Consider the following 15,862-nt stretch of genomic DNA (forward strand, 5'->3'; position numbering starts at 1 on the left):
AGCCTCAGTCGAACGAGCATTAAACGCCATAATGTGAACCGCCATATAATCAAAGCGCCTCAATGGAAAAATAATGAAAGACGATGACAAAATTGACCTTTTTTCACCTTTAGCATGACTGTCTAACCGAGTTGCCAATCCACCTCGAGAAGGGGCGCTAGTCGTCTAAGGCACAGAGTCACTAACAGATAAACCATGATGGGCATGAGCATGTGGAATAATGATAGACTTATCACCAGTAGGATAATATTCAGAACTAGTTGCGACAGATATCTTAGGGCTCCCCAGCAGCACGTTCGACGGCCGTTGAAAGCGAGAAGCGAGAAGTCGAGCAGACGTGTTGGGTTTGGCAACGAACGTCGAAGATATAGATGATAAAGCCGGAACCGTATTAGAACAAGATTTCCTGGTAAGCTGCCTTGGCAGAGCATGTGATAACTGGACCGGGACCCAGATAGTCCCAATCTTAATGGCATGAAAAGAAGTCTGCGGCTCCTGAAGATCTCCAATCTGCACCCATGGCGAAAAAGAAGTACGTCGCGAAGGTCGCTTAGAACTCTGACAGGCAAAGTGGGTCCCCAACACAGAAGGTTCGTTGGAGTCAAGAGGCTTCCCGGTTGAATGTTGGTGAGGAGCATTTATTCGCTTTCGCTTCCAAACAGGATGACGACGAGCAAGGAAAGATGAACCACACCTATGGCAGTCAAAGCGTTTCTGAAAATTCAAAGACAAACATGATGCGCACCACCAGTCTCCCGGTCTAGCGCGTCGCAACTGAGATCTTGTGCGAAGGGCACAAAAAGAGCGTTGCCATGAAGATTGAACCTGCTGCCAACCCCGATCAGCGACCCAATGCGGAAGCTCCCGAAAAAAGAAAGGCGGGTCAAGCAGCGCCATGACAGAACAGGCTTCGAGAGGCTCTCTCCTAATGGCACGGATAAATTTTCTGACGTTCGAGATATGAAGAGAGCCCGCATCCAAGCATGAACCAAGAACATCCGAGAGATTGAAAAATAATTGATGCTTGAGTCTAAAAGGCAGGTCAACATCGAAACCCCACCGTCGAAGAGCGAATGCTGCGCCCCAGTCATTAAGCATCCTGAATGAAATGGAGGGCCCTCTGATTTGCTCCCAAGGAACGATCATAAGCAAGACCCCCAAAAACACGCGGCAAGCGACTCATGAGGAAGAAAGGAGAGATAGCACCTGGATGCCGGAGGGACGTTGGACGGTTGCAGAGGGGGGTCGAGGTGATTGCAGCTGGTTATGTCTCTGATGCGGTGAGGGAAGACGCTGCAGAGGTCCAACGATGGTGGCTCCGATGCAGTGAGGGAGGACGCTGCAGAGGTCCGGCGATGGTGACCCTAAGGTCGGGGCGTAGCTGTAGAGGAGGTCGAGTGATGGTGGCTCTGGCACAGCGAGGGGCGTCGTGCAGGGGAGGTCTGCCGACGGTGGCTCCTTAGCGGCGATGAGCGTCGCTGCAGAGCCCGCACGGAGAAGGTCGTCACCACCCACGATCGTTCCTCCCTTCCCACTGTTTGGGCATCTCCCACACGCAGCAGCGAAGGGAGAAGAGGGGCGGCTTCCTGCGGCTGTCCACTACGGCGGCAATATGAGAAGGAGAGGAGGGCAACACTAGAGGTGGAAGTGCACGCAGGTGATGGTGGCTCCGATGCAGAGAGGGAAGAAGCTGCAGAGGTTCGACGATGGTGGCTCCGAAGCAGTGAGGGACGACGCTGCAGAGGGTGACCCTAAGGTCGGGCGATGGCGGGGCGTAGCTGTAGAGGAGGTCGATGGATGGAGGCTCTGCTTTGGCGAGGGGATGAGGGAGACGATGATCGGGTGAGCTGGAGAGGTTTAGGGAAAGAGTCAGGGAGAGAGAAACGGGGCATCAGGGGGTTCAAAGGGAAACAATGAGGTAGGAGTCGTCAGGGGAAAGCTAGGAGGTAAGGGGGCTCCGGCGTGCCTCGGCGAGGGAGGGTTGGGGCTCAGGTGAGCGTGCCGGGGCCGGTGTGTTTCAGGGAGACACGGGGGCTCAGGGTCGGGGTCATCCTAACAGAGAGAGAGAGAGAGCAGAGCAAGGTAAGGGGGCTCCGGCGTGCCTCAGGCGAGGGAGGATCGGGGCTCAGGTGAGCGTGCCGGAGCCGGTGAGGATCAGGGAGACACTGGGGCTCAGAGCAAGGTAAGGGTGCTCCGGCGTGCCTCAGGCGAGGGAGGGTCGGGGCTCAGGTTAGCGTGCCGGGGCCGGTGAGGTTCAGGGAGACACGGGGGCTCAGGGACGGGGTCATCCTAGCAGAGCAAGGTAAGGGGGCTCCGGCGTGCCTCAGGCGAGGGAGGATCGGGGCTCAGGTGAGCGTGCCGGAGCCGGTGAGGATCAGGGAGACACTGGGGCTCAGAGCAAGGTAAGGGTGCTCCGGCGTGCCTCAGGCGAGGGAGGGTCGGGGCTCAGGTTAGCGTGCCGGGGCCGGTGAGGTTCAGGGAGACATGGGGGCTCAGGGACGGGGTCATCCTAGCAGAGCAAGGTAAGGGGGCTCCGGCGTGCCTCAGGCGAGGGAGGGTCGGGGCTCAGGAGAGCGTGCCGGGGCCCTACCCCGGGGCCGGTGAGGTTCACGGGGGCTCAGGTGAGAGGGAGTCGCGGGGGCTCAGGTGAGAGAGAGCAAGCAGAGAGAGAGAGAGAGAGAGAGAGAGAGAGAGAGAGAGAGAGAGAGAGAGAGAGACCATACTCATGCTTATCACAAATTAAATAGAACCACCATAGAGACGAGCTACATAATTAGCTGCATATTTTTTTTGTGTAAGCTTGTTCCAAACTAACATAAATTGCATTAGCACCTGCAACAATGAAACGTTTCCTTAATCATGCACACCACGATATAATTGTCAATTGAGAAATCACAACGTATGCCAAAATAAAGTAGCTCAACGACTGGTCTTATTTAACTCTAGATGGCCCAGCTGCCCCCGGAAAAATCATACTGCACTTGGAAGAAAGGATAGCCGTTGGATGCAGTTGGTGGTGCATTCCGATCTTTTTGATTAATGCACAACAATGCTTGCCCAATGGATTCAATTGTGGTAAATTCTAGAAGCACCATTCTTGGATTTTCCCCTGGATTTCCTTTCGCTTCCCACCATGCCTCAGTCGTTTCTTGTCCAATTTACTCTCAAGAGGCTACAACTCTGCAACTGCAGCCTCTCTTTTTCATCTTTCTTTGTATGACATGGTATAAAGTAAAAGTATTTTATGTATAATTTACATTTTTACATCAGTAGGTTGTTATTAATGTTAATGACCATAATATATATTACTACCTGGGACTCGCAGTCATTCCCCATCGCATGGATGATTCACTATGTGCCATGCTACCAACAAGCATTAGCCGATATAGGAAAATCTTCATTTAGGGAAATGAGCCTCATTTTTTTGAAATTCGTAATATGAACCATAGTTTTCATGAAAATTGCTAAATAAGGACCTCAGGTCAACATCTATCATCTTGAAAAATGTAATTCTTTTTTACATCAGATCAAGTGGTCTGCTAAGTCACTTTTAGAAAAGTGATTTGGCATCCTCGTCTACAATGTACACAAGGACCATGAGATCCTTGTGTGTCGGGGGTGAAGATGTCAAATCAGTTAAAGTGATTTGACAGATCACCTTATCTGCTCTCATTTTTTTGTGGCTCGGTGTATTATCTTCTAAAATTAAACAATACCAAAGATTTGAACCGCTACTGATTACAAAGGTTATTATTGTAATTTAACTTATGATTATCATAATAAAGGTATGCCGTTGTTCGGCAGTTTTAAGAAGCCTATATAACTAGGGATGGCAGTGGACCGGAACGGGGGTGGGGAACAAGGTATCCACCCCGCCCCATCTCAAAATCTGGATCTCCATCCTCACACCGGTTTGGATTTTAACTTCTACTCCCGCCTCTATCCCCGTCTCATGTCCTCCATCTCCGGTCCAAATGGGAGCTAGGTGGGGCGGGCTTCGTTTCCCCTCTATCCATTGCCATCCCTTAGAAGGATTGGGGATGGGATGGGGCAGGGCGGAGCAAGGTGGGGATTGGGATGGGAATGGGACGTTGCGGGGGAAAGCTTAAGCCCATCCTCACACGAGTTTTAATTTTGAGCTTCATCCCCACCTCTATCCCTGTTTCATGTCCTTTATCCCTGGTCCAAATAGGGCGAGGCGGGGCGGGGCCCCATTTTTCCCCTGTCCACTGCCATCAGTACCTACAGCAAGAAATTCAAGAATGTGAGCCTGACTTTTAGAATTAAGAGTCAAAAGCAGGATCCTAAATGAAATTTTCCCTATAATATAACACTATATTTCCCTATAATATAACATCATTCAGGCATTTCCTTGCATGCTAAACCCTATTCCCCACATAGGAAAAAAAAAAGGTGAGGTCTTATAAGTATCTGGGTGGGGCTCCAATATGGCCCTCTGTGGGAGGCTCTCATCCATTAATTTCTGGTCCAACTTATAACATGTGATATGTTGTAACGTGAAGACAAATCAGGTGGGGGCAATCACATGTGCAAAAAGTAGCAGCTGAAGTAACTGTTCATGTCCGATTCTGAAACGGTTTTTTTTTTAATACAACCAAATCGGTGGTAAATCTGTATTTTCTTCAATATATTGAGCAAAAAACAAAATTTGATGGATTACCATTACGCTCAATCAGTGAGCATAATCTAATCAAAGAGTTTTCCATTATTGAAGATCATAGAAAAAGTTTAATGCCTACATCTAAAGTTAATTGGCTAATGGAGACGATGAGAATCACTTGTCTGGACTCTAGACCAATGTTATTGGCATAGTTGCTAATCGGCCTGGATCGGCTGATTCGTATCGTATCGTATCGACAGAAAACCAATAGGAATCAGATCTGTGTCAGCTAATTTTTGAATAAATCTTGAAAATAGTTAAAAATAGTTTTTAATATTTTTTTCACACCCATCTTTCCGTGGTTAAAGCTTACTAAGTTGACAGATTCAAAATGGTTGAAGCGTGAATTGGAATCACCCATTGCCTGGGTCCGAGTGGATACTGACAACATGTCTTAATTAATTAAGTCGCTAGCTGATTATATATTGATCTTCATGTGGTACCTCTAGTCTAGCCCCAAGGAGCGTTGGTGCAGTGGGGTGGGGGCCTTGGCCACTTGACGGGTGGTCAAGGTTCCATTTCCATGGGTGTCTTCTCTCTTTGCAAGTCCATGTTCACTATAGGCCCCCGCCGCAGGGGTCTTAGATTCAGAGTTTTATGATCGTACCGGGTGCGGTTTCTTCGGGTTATAAATCGGAAAATATGGTACTTCTAATCTACACATTTTTGGTCGCATCCAGATGAATGATTGGGCGTAAGATGTAGATAGGTTACAAAGGTAAAATTTGAGCAAAATTTATATAATTCACCAAAATCCTGAACATCTTTGATACTGGACATGTTGGCTTGTTGGTTAGGGAATGAATTTCTCCGGGAACAATTGCATCCTCCTCCCTCTCCCTCTAAATAAACGTAGAGACTTATGTTAGTGACACGCCATTTAGAGTATCGGTGACACGAGCTGGAGACAGTAAGAGCACTATCTTAATATTTTTAGTAGTATTTTAATACAAATAAACTTATATACATAAAAAGATATGAGCCATCATGTCCTAATTTTCAAAGGTTGCTTCGTAAATTTTCACTGTGGGACCTTTGAAAGGCAGCAGTCCATAAGAAAATGCTGTCTTATTTCAGAAGAGGATAATTTCAAAGAAAGGTATTATTCATCCATCTGAGATTGAAAAAAAAAAAAAGAATGCTGCTTATGCATATCATACACAAGTGGCAGGTTGCAATAAATAAGTTGAATGGGCCATCAACATTCGATGCATGCTAACCACTTTTTATATGTCAACATCGGGAAAATTAAGTGAAAAGATGGGCAAAAATAAAGAGAAAAATAGATAAATAAATATGAAAAATGAGTATATCTAAGCATGAAACAGTATAATCGAATATGTTAGCCAAGCTCATTTGGATTATTTTTTTTCTTTCTTTTTTTGGATGGTCAAGCTGGGAGGCAACCTCCCATGAAGTTCGAACCTGAAACCGGTCAGATATGAAAGTGCAACCTAACAATCCAGCTAACTCATACGGGGTTCCAGTCCGTGGGGTGATTTTTTCATTCTTTTTTAATCCCCTGGGCCAGCTTTGACAAAGATTTTGCTACAAAATTAGAGTTTATGCGAGGTAGTCGAGCTTGTATTCTATCTGACAAAAGTTAAAAATGGTAAAAATATTGGCAGTTTAAAAACTCAGTAGATTTTGAAAATTTTCATAAATCTCGCATTTTTTCTTGCAAAATTTTGGCAATAAAAAATAAATTTTAAAATATAAAAATTATTTTTATAAGAAAATATAAATAAAATACATTTAAAAATAAAAATCTAAGGGGTTTCATGATAATAAATAACTGTTAAAAATGTAAATCTCGGGATATTTGTCACACTTTGAAAATCTGGCAAGAAATTGCCGTTTTAAACTTTCAAGCAATTTCTTTTGCGATATTATCACAAGATTTTTTTATAAATCTCGCGATATTTGTCACAAAGATTCTATCTACACTATAAAAAAATTCCTTACTTGGCCTGGGATCTCAAGACCATGATGCCGACCTTCAATGAACTGCTTTAGTTTAGAAACTAGGTCCAGTCAACCTGATTCAAGCACTATGCTGGAAGGCGTTTCAATTTTACCCAACACTGGTGACCAGCCCTTCCATGGCTCTTCAATTGTTCCTTGCACAGTGTAACATCCTGCAGCTATGTACTGACCCAAATTCGATGGAATAGTGTATCCATACCTCCACGCTGAGTGGTATCTCTCAACTATTGAGACTAGGAGCCAGCCCCCGATTCTAGGGGAAGCCAACTTTCTGTTGAAATAATCGGCGACCAAAAACAGGATTTAGGAAAATCAAGATCCCAAGCCTAGAGGCACTTTCTTAAGATCTCTATCTTTAGAACTTCAATCACCCCACTTCAAAAATTCCGAAGATGTGAAAAGGGTTTATTACGACTTAGTTCTGAGGATACAACTAGGCTTGAACCTCAAGAGAGTCATTGCTTCGCAAGATCAGATGATCTCTCCCTTGAACTTGGCAAGCCAAATCGAGAACTAAAGAATAGAAAGAGAAAGCTTGAGAATCAGAAATTCTGATGATCAAAAGACAAAAAAAATGAAGAAATTTATATATTTTAGAAAGGTCAAAACATTTTGTGAAAAATGAGATTAAAGGCCATAAATCCAATGGCTTGAAAATTAAACAAAAATGACCCTGAACAGTTACCCACCTTTGACTAACGATTAAGGACCTCCAAAACCGTCCATCTGCCACAATGCCCCATAAACGCTATATAAATACATTTTTAAAGTCTTTCAAATGGCTAGACCTTTCGAAAAATAAAAAGTAAAAAAAAATAGTTTGGTCAAAGCGGACCTCAACACCTCATATGCACCTCACACTACTGCGAGCATGCGAAATGTAAAGTGTGCCTGAATGATGCATTCATTTCTACGCAAAGCGCAACAATGTTCACAAGTCACCCTAACACACAAGGTTTACCAAAGTAAAGAATAGAAAACAAACAATCTTAGATATGGGACTAAACATTTTCAAAGCACTTTTGGTGGAAAACAATAAATCACCAATACTTTACAAATATTCTATATTTTTAAACTTTTTCTAACACTTTCTAGTGTTCTCCGTCACATTGCAGTTGATGAATTTGAGTTCCTTAGGATTGTCATGGCTTGTTCATAAATTTGTAATGTACCTTCTCGCTTGATCTGATCTTCAGATTTCCGCTGACTAGAAAATGTTTGGTGATTCCTTTAATTCCAAATCACCCAAGATATAAAACTGGAACAACAGTTCCCAAATCCATCTCAAAATTTCATCTTGGAATGGGATTGCAAACTAGGATTGGACATCATTATGGATTCTTCCGGTTGGTGCCCATTTCCTAGCAAACATTTGAGTTGCAAATGTTCAGAAGAAATTAGCAACAGGGCAGTTAAAAAATAAATGAGGAATATCTTCACATGATGTTAGACACAGTTCGCATCTGCTTGGAAATCGGAGACCCCACCGATATAATCCATTAAGAGTCAATAGTCGGTCTTCAAGATCCCATTTTAAGGTGAGTGCAGCACACAGAAAGGTCTTTTTGACACAGACGTGCTTAAGCAAAGGATTAGCTAATCTTCGTTCCCTGGTACATTCCCATACTGCTTTGATAGAAAATGATGTTCCATACCAGTTTATCCCTCTCACCTGGCTGCCAACGCTGATTTTCTACCTTGTGCTTTGTCTTCCTTGGCACGCTTAGAACACTTTCCATGTATTTGCATTGTGGGACAATGGAGGTGTCGATTTGGTCACATACTTTTGATACTTTTTAGACTGTGGTACAAGACTGATTTGGTGTTCGAAGGGAGGTGGTTGATGAGAAGGCCGAGGGCCATCTGAACACCACGGGTCCTTCCAAAAGGATACCTCATTTCATGTTTCTATTGTCAGCAAAAACGAGCATGGAGAACAAAAACATGCCGGAAGCCATCATAGTTGATCTGTACGAAGCTTGCAGAGACGCGAGTGCTAGACACTCTCCTCAACTTATCGACGCCCACAATGAGCTCATGCCGTCAGATCGAAAGGTGAGCATAACTCTTGAACCCAAATAAAAGAGAGAGTTTGTTGCACTCATCAAGCAACCATACCTCTCTTTATATAAGGGAGAAATAGTGGGGGTTTAATGCATGACATTCATGCAATAAAACCCTTCACATGCCCATATTGAATGTTAACTATTCACATTCATGTAACCCCTCCCCACTTATGCTTATCATTTAGTGTGCCTTGTTTCAAACTGAGTCACCTTTGGTTGGACCCGATCCTAAATATTCAACATTCTCTTACTTGACCCATTGACACAGAAAAACACATAATCACGGTTCTTTATCGATATCTCGATTCAATTTTCATGTGGGTTCACATGCTATCCTGTATCACAAAAATGAATCATGAGTCTTGGATATGAACACCTCTATACAAGATGTCATATTTTTATGCACTACAATATTATTTATTTTCAGTGTTTTAGTATATTGAGATTATCTTTATGAATAGGTTGGTCTTTAACCCATTCTATTAGTCTTTTAATATTGTTATTATGTTATTCTCTCTACCCAAATGAGAGATACTTTTATACAGAATCAACAATGCACAAAACCATAAAGAATCAATTTAGTTTCATAAATGTGACCATATATAACTACAATATATTTTCATATATTATAAAGAATCAAACAGACTCATCCCCATTACATATTGAGAATATAATCCCGATGCTAGCTCTGTATTTAAGGGATTTGCAGTCATTTCGTTTGTACTGATTGTATCAATACACACTAAATGATTCACAGTCATTTCTTTAACAACAAAGTATTTTAACTCCATGTATCAACATGAGGTAGAGCTTTTGTTGTTATTCGAGAATGATACAATAACTTTATTATCACAAAAGATCTTCAATAGTCTCTCAATAGAGTCCACAATCACAAGACCTGTAATAAAGTTTCTTATCCAAATTGCCTGAGATAAAGTCTTGTATAAAACAATAAATTTTGCCTCCATGATATGAGCTACAGTTGTATACTGCTTTCCGTTTCTCTATGAGACGACACACCTACTAGTTGGAAGGTGTATCTAATAATAGACTTTTTACTGTTGAGACATCCTCCTAAGTCCGCATTAGAGTATCCAATGACCTCTAGATGGTTAACATTTTTATAGGTCAACATATAGTCCTTCGTTCTTTGTAAATAGTGCATGACATTCTTCGTTGCATTTCAGTATGTAATGCCTGGACTGATATCTACCAAGCATTCTCACAATAAATGTGATATCTGGTCGTGTGCAGGTCTACGCGTATTGCAAACTCTCAACTACCGCAACATACATACATTTTCCATTTGAGCATTTTGATTATCATCCTCAAGACAGTCCTTTATGCTCAATTTATCTCTTTTCACTATAAGTGCTGATACAAGAGAATAATTCTCCAATTCACATATTTTAAGAACCTTAAGGATATAGGATTTCTGAGAGAAGCTAATGACACATTTAGTTCTATTACGACGTATCTCAATTCCAAAGACATATGCGGCCTCACTCATGTCCTTCATGTCAAAATGAGAGAAAAAAATCTTTTGTGTCATGTAACATACTCAAATCATTAATTGCAAGAAGATCATTAACATATAAAACCAAAATTATGAACTTACTCCCACTAACCTTAAGGTATATGCATCGATCAAAAATATATGATTGAACTTTTTCTAACACTGAAAAGATGCTTGTTTAAGTCCATAGATTGATTTCTTTAATTTATAAACTAAATTATTTGAGTCATTTACACTGAAACCATGAGGTTATTGTATATATACCGCCTCTTCCATATCCCCATTCAGGAAAGTCATTTTCATATCCGTTTGATGCAGCTCAAAATCAAAATGAGCTATGAGGGCCATGATTATTCTCAATGATTCTTTAGTTGGGTCAGGAGAAACATTCATATTATAACCAATTCTCTTCATATGTGTGAAACTCTTTGCAATGAGCCTAGCCTTGTAACTCTCCACTCGTCCTTTGGAGTTTGTTTTGGTCTTAAAGCCCACTTATAACTAATAGGACTTACTCCATCAAGTCGAGGTACAAGATCCCACACTTTGTTCTTTGTTATAAAGTTAAGCTCTTCTTTCATGACATTGATCAAATGCGTCAATCTTTCACTTTTAATGACTTCTACAAAGGTTAAGAGATTGTCATCAATGTATATGAAATTATTAGACTCTTGTAAATACACCACATAATTTGGATGAATAACAAATTTTTTGGTCTTTGTAGACCTTCATAGATGTGCTACATGTGGTTCAAAATAAAGTTTTATATCATGTTGTTGCATGTCCTCATCAACAACTTAATCTACTTGGAATTGATGTTTATTGATCAATTTTTTTCTAACACCATTCAAAGGGGCAATGATCGAAAAAGCTGACATTTATCTTTCGCAAGTATAAAATCTGAATCTTGTAATTCCTTAAATTCAAAACTTTGAGATGTATCTATCTCAATAGAACTATTTTAAAGAAATATTGCTTTATCTGTTTCCACTATCTGTAGTGTATGAGATGGATAATAAAGCCTAAAGTCCTTTGATCTTTTTGAATAACTAATGAAAAATTCATTTGTCATCCTAGGATCAAAAACTTTTATATATGAGTTATACAACTTAGCTTCAGCTAAACATCCTCATATGCACATATATGACAATAAATATTTTCTACCAACCCATAGCTCATAAAGAGTCTTTTGGACAGCTTTCGTACGAACCTTATTCAATATGTACACTGCTTTCCTAAGAGCTTTATCCCACAAGGTCAAGGAAATGTTTGAGTGATTCAACATCGCTCGAACCATTTTCTTAAGGGTATTGGTTCTAGCCTTATTAGAACTGAAAAACTGAGTGTCAATGGCTTCATGGAATTCTTTCACTGTCCTGCAGAGAGAGATGACACCTCAAATATTTTTAGTCACTATTGATTATAAAAGCAACAAACTAAGTCTATTTGAGGTAGCCTTCTGATTGACTCTACTCTACTCTGGACGAGCAAAAGCTTCATCAATTCTAAGAGCCAAATCTAGGTTTATGTGACCCAGAATGAATCACTATGCAGAATTCTTCTGATGCTTTATACAGCCCTTCGGACTGTCAAAAAGCAGAAGTTCTAAACCAGAAGATGGTGGAGGGAAGGATACTTTTTTGTGGATATTCCTTTAATTTTGTGATGGGTAGCTCATGCATCAGGAAAGTCTCAGAAACAACAAAAAGTCTTGGTGCAATTGGCTTTGTCCTTGTAGTTGAAAGTGTTTCTCCAGAAGCAAAGTTTGATCCTGTATCAGTTGGCATTCCCGGAATAGTCATCAGAGATGTCATCAAATCAATGGTACTCACTGAAATAGGGATATGTATTTACTTTTCCACGATGTTATGCTGGGTTTATCAAGATAGATATATATTTCATTTTCATTGTCTGGGATAAGATTGAATATAGTCCTTTTTGCATATAAATGTATGTGATACTAATATCACTGCCAGCATTTCCCTCTTTGTGGAAAATGATAAAATATGATTGTTTCTTTATTGATCCAATCACACTGGTTTTCATATTTCAGCACCAAATTTCTCAGTATCTGAATCTTTTAAAAATAAAGGTTAAAAATTGCTCAGGCACTGCTGAAACACTACCAACCTTGTTGTAGATCAACTTCATGTCCAATTTCTAAGTTTCTTATCATGCAAGTCTTCACTTCCTTTTCTGGAAATAAATTTGAACAAAGTATCTCAAGCTGTCACATAGGTGCGGGTGTGGGTGCGGATGCGGCACTTTAAAAAAGCTTGGGTGCGGGAAGGATATATATATAATTTTTAACAGTTTTAAGTTAATACTATGTGTATTTGTGTGCATTTATGTATATATATATACATATATATATATATATATGGATTTGATTAGGGGTTAATTGAATCTACTTTTGGATAGAAATGGACCTCAGTGTGGTTGACTTCACCTAACATAAAGGAAGCTGTGTCCAAGTGTCGCACCCGCCTGAGTGCGGGTGCGACGCGGGTGCGGTGCCCTGTTAGAAGAGTCCGTGTGACATAGATCTCAAGAGATAAGCATTTAGGATGAAATAAGCTCGTATTCAACATGATATGAACTCATTGTGTTTAAGGAGTTAAGCTTGAATAATCCCATCAAGACAGAATATATGTATATTTTTATAGGATATGTGTCATATATCCTGACATAAATAAATTAATGTCTAGGTATGACTTAGATGCATGAACTACAAAATCTCTTATTCTGTTCATGGTTCATAAGAAAATGGGCTTGTCTAGCCTGCTTCATGGTAAATGCTGTCAGGGGGGCGGGGGGTGGCTCAAAAATCTCTTACACCTTTTTCTATATTGAAACGTGTATTCTCAAAATGCTAAATTTAACCATACCGTTTTCTTTATGATTTCTCTTGCAGGATCTCATACAGTATTACAATAGCTCAACATTAAGAGATCAATCTGGGCGTGTCACAAGTTTTCAAGCAACAGCTAGCATTGCAGATGGCTTGATGCCTAGCTTCCACAGATCGGCACCACAGGTTGCTCTGTTCTCCTCACGAGGGCCTGACATAAAGAATTTTAGTTTTCAAGATGCAGATGTCCTTAAACCAGATATTCTTGCCCCTGGTTCTCTTATCTGGGCAGCATGGACACCTAGTGGGACTGATGAAATCAACTACATAGGTATTTCAGACATTGTGTCTCATATTAATTTATTTGTTATTTTATTTGGCTTTTCATTTGATCTCAATCTCAGAAGGCATGTTCCAGTTATCGTGTGATAGGCACTTTGAACTTGCACACTCAGCATGACTTATGATGCTGAGAGTACTTGTTCATTGATTATCAATTCTATTTTTTTAATTCAACTCATATCTAGATATTCAAGAAACAATCTTTCGTCTTCAAAAAAAATCCTATTAAGAAATGATGGTTTATTTTGCAATATAATGTTTATTAAGCTTGAAACATGAACATAGTTTTTGTCAGTTGTTAAGACAGTCTGTACCATGAAAGAAATGTAAACTATCAAGCTTCTGAGAGTACTAATCAATTTTATTGATTTGAACATCAAATGACATCTTTGGGAAGGTCATGTTTACGTGTTTTGGCGTACCTGGCACTTATTTTAGTAATGTTTTCTTGCCAAGCAGGAGAAGGTTTTGCTATGATTTCTGGAACCAGCATGGCGGCTCCTCATATTGCTGGGATTGCAGCACTTATAAAGCAGAAACATCATGACTGGAGCCCTGCTGCCATCAAGTTAGCCTTGATGACTACAGCTGTTACCGTGGATAGGGCTGGCCAGCCCCTGCAAGCCCAGCAATATTCTGGATTGGAAACTATTGTTTTGGCACCAGCTACTCCATTTGACTGTGGAAGTGGGGCAGTTCATCCAAGGGCTGCTCTTGACCCTGGACTCATCTTTGATACAGGTATTTTATGTATGATGAACTATGAAAATGTCTTTTTATCAAAGAGATGAAAACGCTTCTCACAAGGAACCAGACAAAACTATCAGATAGCACAATCAATAAGCATTAATACAATAAAAATCTTCAGCTTAGGTTGACACATGCAAGGTATGTATCTGGATAGCAATATATGAAGGAGCAGGTGAGCTTTTCATAAACGCAAAAACAGGTAAATAATTGAGTTACTGGGGAAGAAGAGGTATATGTTTGTAAATCGCTTTTATGAATGTTGCATTATTTATCAAAAGGGCCTAGCCCTTTAGATATTCAACTTGACTAGAAAAATGGCAAATGGGATGTCAGAAATACTCTGAAATTGTACAGCATAATTGTACTTCCGTTAACAATTACGATGGCAGTTACAAATGCTCAAGATGTTTTTCATGTTTGGGTACAGAAGGCATCTTTTATTCGGCATTGATCATCAATATGTTACAAACTTAGGTAATAGATGCACTTTTTTCGTACTTCATCTCCAGAACATGGTTGTCGAACACATGCTTTTTGCTGTAGACACTAGACTCACCATGTTGAGGAAAACCATTTGTGGAAAGCTAAAACATTGATCTTGACTCATCTCTGCAAATATGCATCAGTTTAAAAACCGTCAAGAATTGGAGTTAAAACACCTCAAATACCCTTGACAGCCCACAGTTTGCAGGACATTTTTTTTATAATCGTCCACTGATTTTTTTTCTTGTTAGAAATCTTGAACATAACTATAAGGAGGTTGCTGATGCATGTGGTCAGATAAGCAACATCTCCATACAGCAGAAAATAGTCTTAACAGTGGGCAATCAACTCCTCCTTTCTATCTGCATTTGCATTTGGACCAATTCAAGTTTTAGTTTTTCTCCTTTTTTCTAATAAATACATGCATGTCTGCGTGCACGTCTTTGCATGTTGCTGAGGTCCCTATTTTGATCACTGATTCTTTGCATGAAGCAATTCTCATTTTATATTATGCTCTGATTTGTAATCTTCCACAGGTTATGATGACTATATCAAGTTTCTATGCTCTGTCCCGGGCATTGATCCGCAACAAATCCACAATATCACAGCGAGGACCTGTATGTCCAGCTTCAGCCATCCAGCTGATCTGAACATCCCTTCGATCACAATTTCTAATCTCAAAGGTACCCAGACTATAGTGAGAAGCGTCAAGAACGTTGCAGGGTTGGAAACATACACAATGACCAGCAGAATGTCGCCAGAAATCGCCGTGGAAGTCAGCCCACCTGCCATGACTTTGGAGTCTGGTGCAAATATAACTTTTTCAGTTACACTGACTGTTAGATCAGTCACTGGTGCAAATATAACTTTTTGGGGAGATTTTAATGAAAGGAGACAGGGGTCATAAGGTGAGGATCCCTGTGGCGGTCATGGGCGTTGGTAACTAGCTGCTGCTTCAACTGCTTAGGAATATCTTGTTCTATCCCAGTTGCTGTATATTCTTTGTAGTTTTGTGTAATAAAGAGAAAGGTATATTCAAAAGGATGTGTGCAATCAATCCAGGAAGAGCTAAATTTTACAAATACTAGGTTAGTTATGTACACAGGCTTTAGGGCATGTTTGTTTGAGAGATTGGGAAGGAAAGCTGCTTTGCATGACAATCAAGTCTTTCAGGCACAAGTACTTCC

General features: G+C 40.6%; 1 protein-coding gene across 1 annotated transcript; it reads left to right on the top strand.

Annotated features, from left to right (window-relative positions):
* Nucleotides 1–1,660: 1,660 nt before the first annotated feature.
* On the top strand, nucleotides 1,661–15,582 carry LOC149833802 (subtilisin-like protease SBT2.6). Its single transcript, XM_090009220.1, has 7 exons — nucleotides 1,661–1,842; nucleotides 2,208–2,402; nucleotides 8,500–8,722; nucleotides 11,804–12,073; nucleotides 13,164–13,431; nucleotides 13,902–14,183; nucleotides 15,212–15,582. Exons 1-7 carry the CDS (start codon nucleotides 1,661–1,663, stop codon nucleotides 15,580–15,582), a joined length of 1,791 nt encoding a protein of 596 aa, XP_089865346.1.
* Nucleotides 15,583–15,862: the final 280 nt, after the last annotated feature.

Source organism: Nuphar pumila, chromosome 6 (assembly GCF_984573655.1).
Source record: "Nuphar pumila chromosome 6, dmNupPumi1.hap1.1, whole genome shotgun sequence".
In the NCBI taxonomy this organism is placed as follows: domain Eukaryota; kingdom Viridiplantae; phylum Streptophyta; class Magnoliopsida; order Nymphaeales; family Nymphaeaceae; genus Nuphar; species Nuphar pumila.

What these genes read in the sequence shown, in the direction of transcription:
- LOC149833802 (XM_090009220.1), top strand. Translation starts at nt 1,661, where the DNA reads ATGGTGGCTCCGATGCAGAGAGGGAAGAAGCTGCAGAGGTTCGACGAT. An exon ending in TGATGAAATCAACTACATAG is followed by an intron (nt 13,432 to 13,901) that starts GTATTTCAGACA and finishes CTTGCCAAGCAG; the next exon opens with GAGAAGGTTTTGCTATGATT. An exon ending in TGGACTCATCTTTGATACAG is followed by an intron (nt 14,184 to 15,211) that starts GTATTTTATGTA and finishes AATCTTCCACAG; the next exon opens with GTTATGATGACTATATCAAG.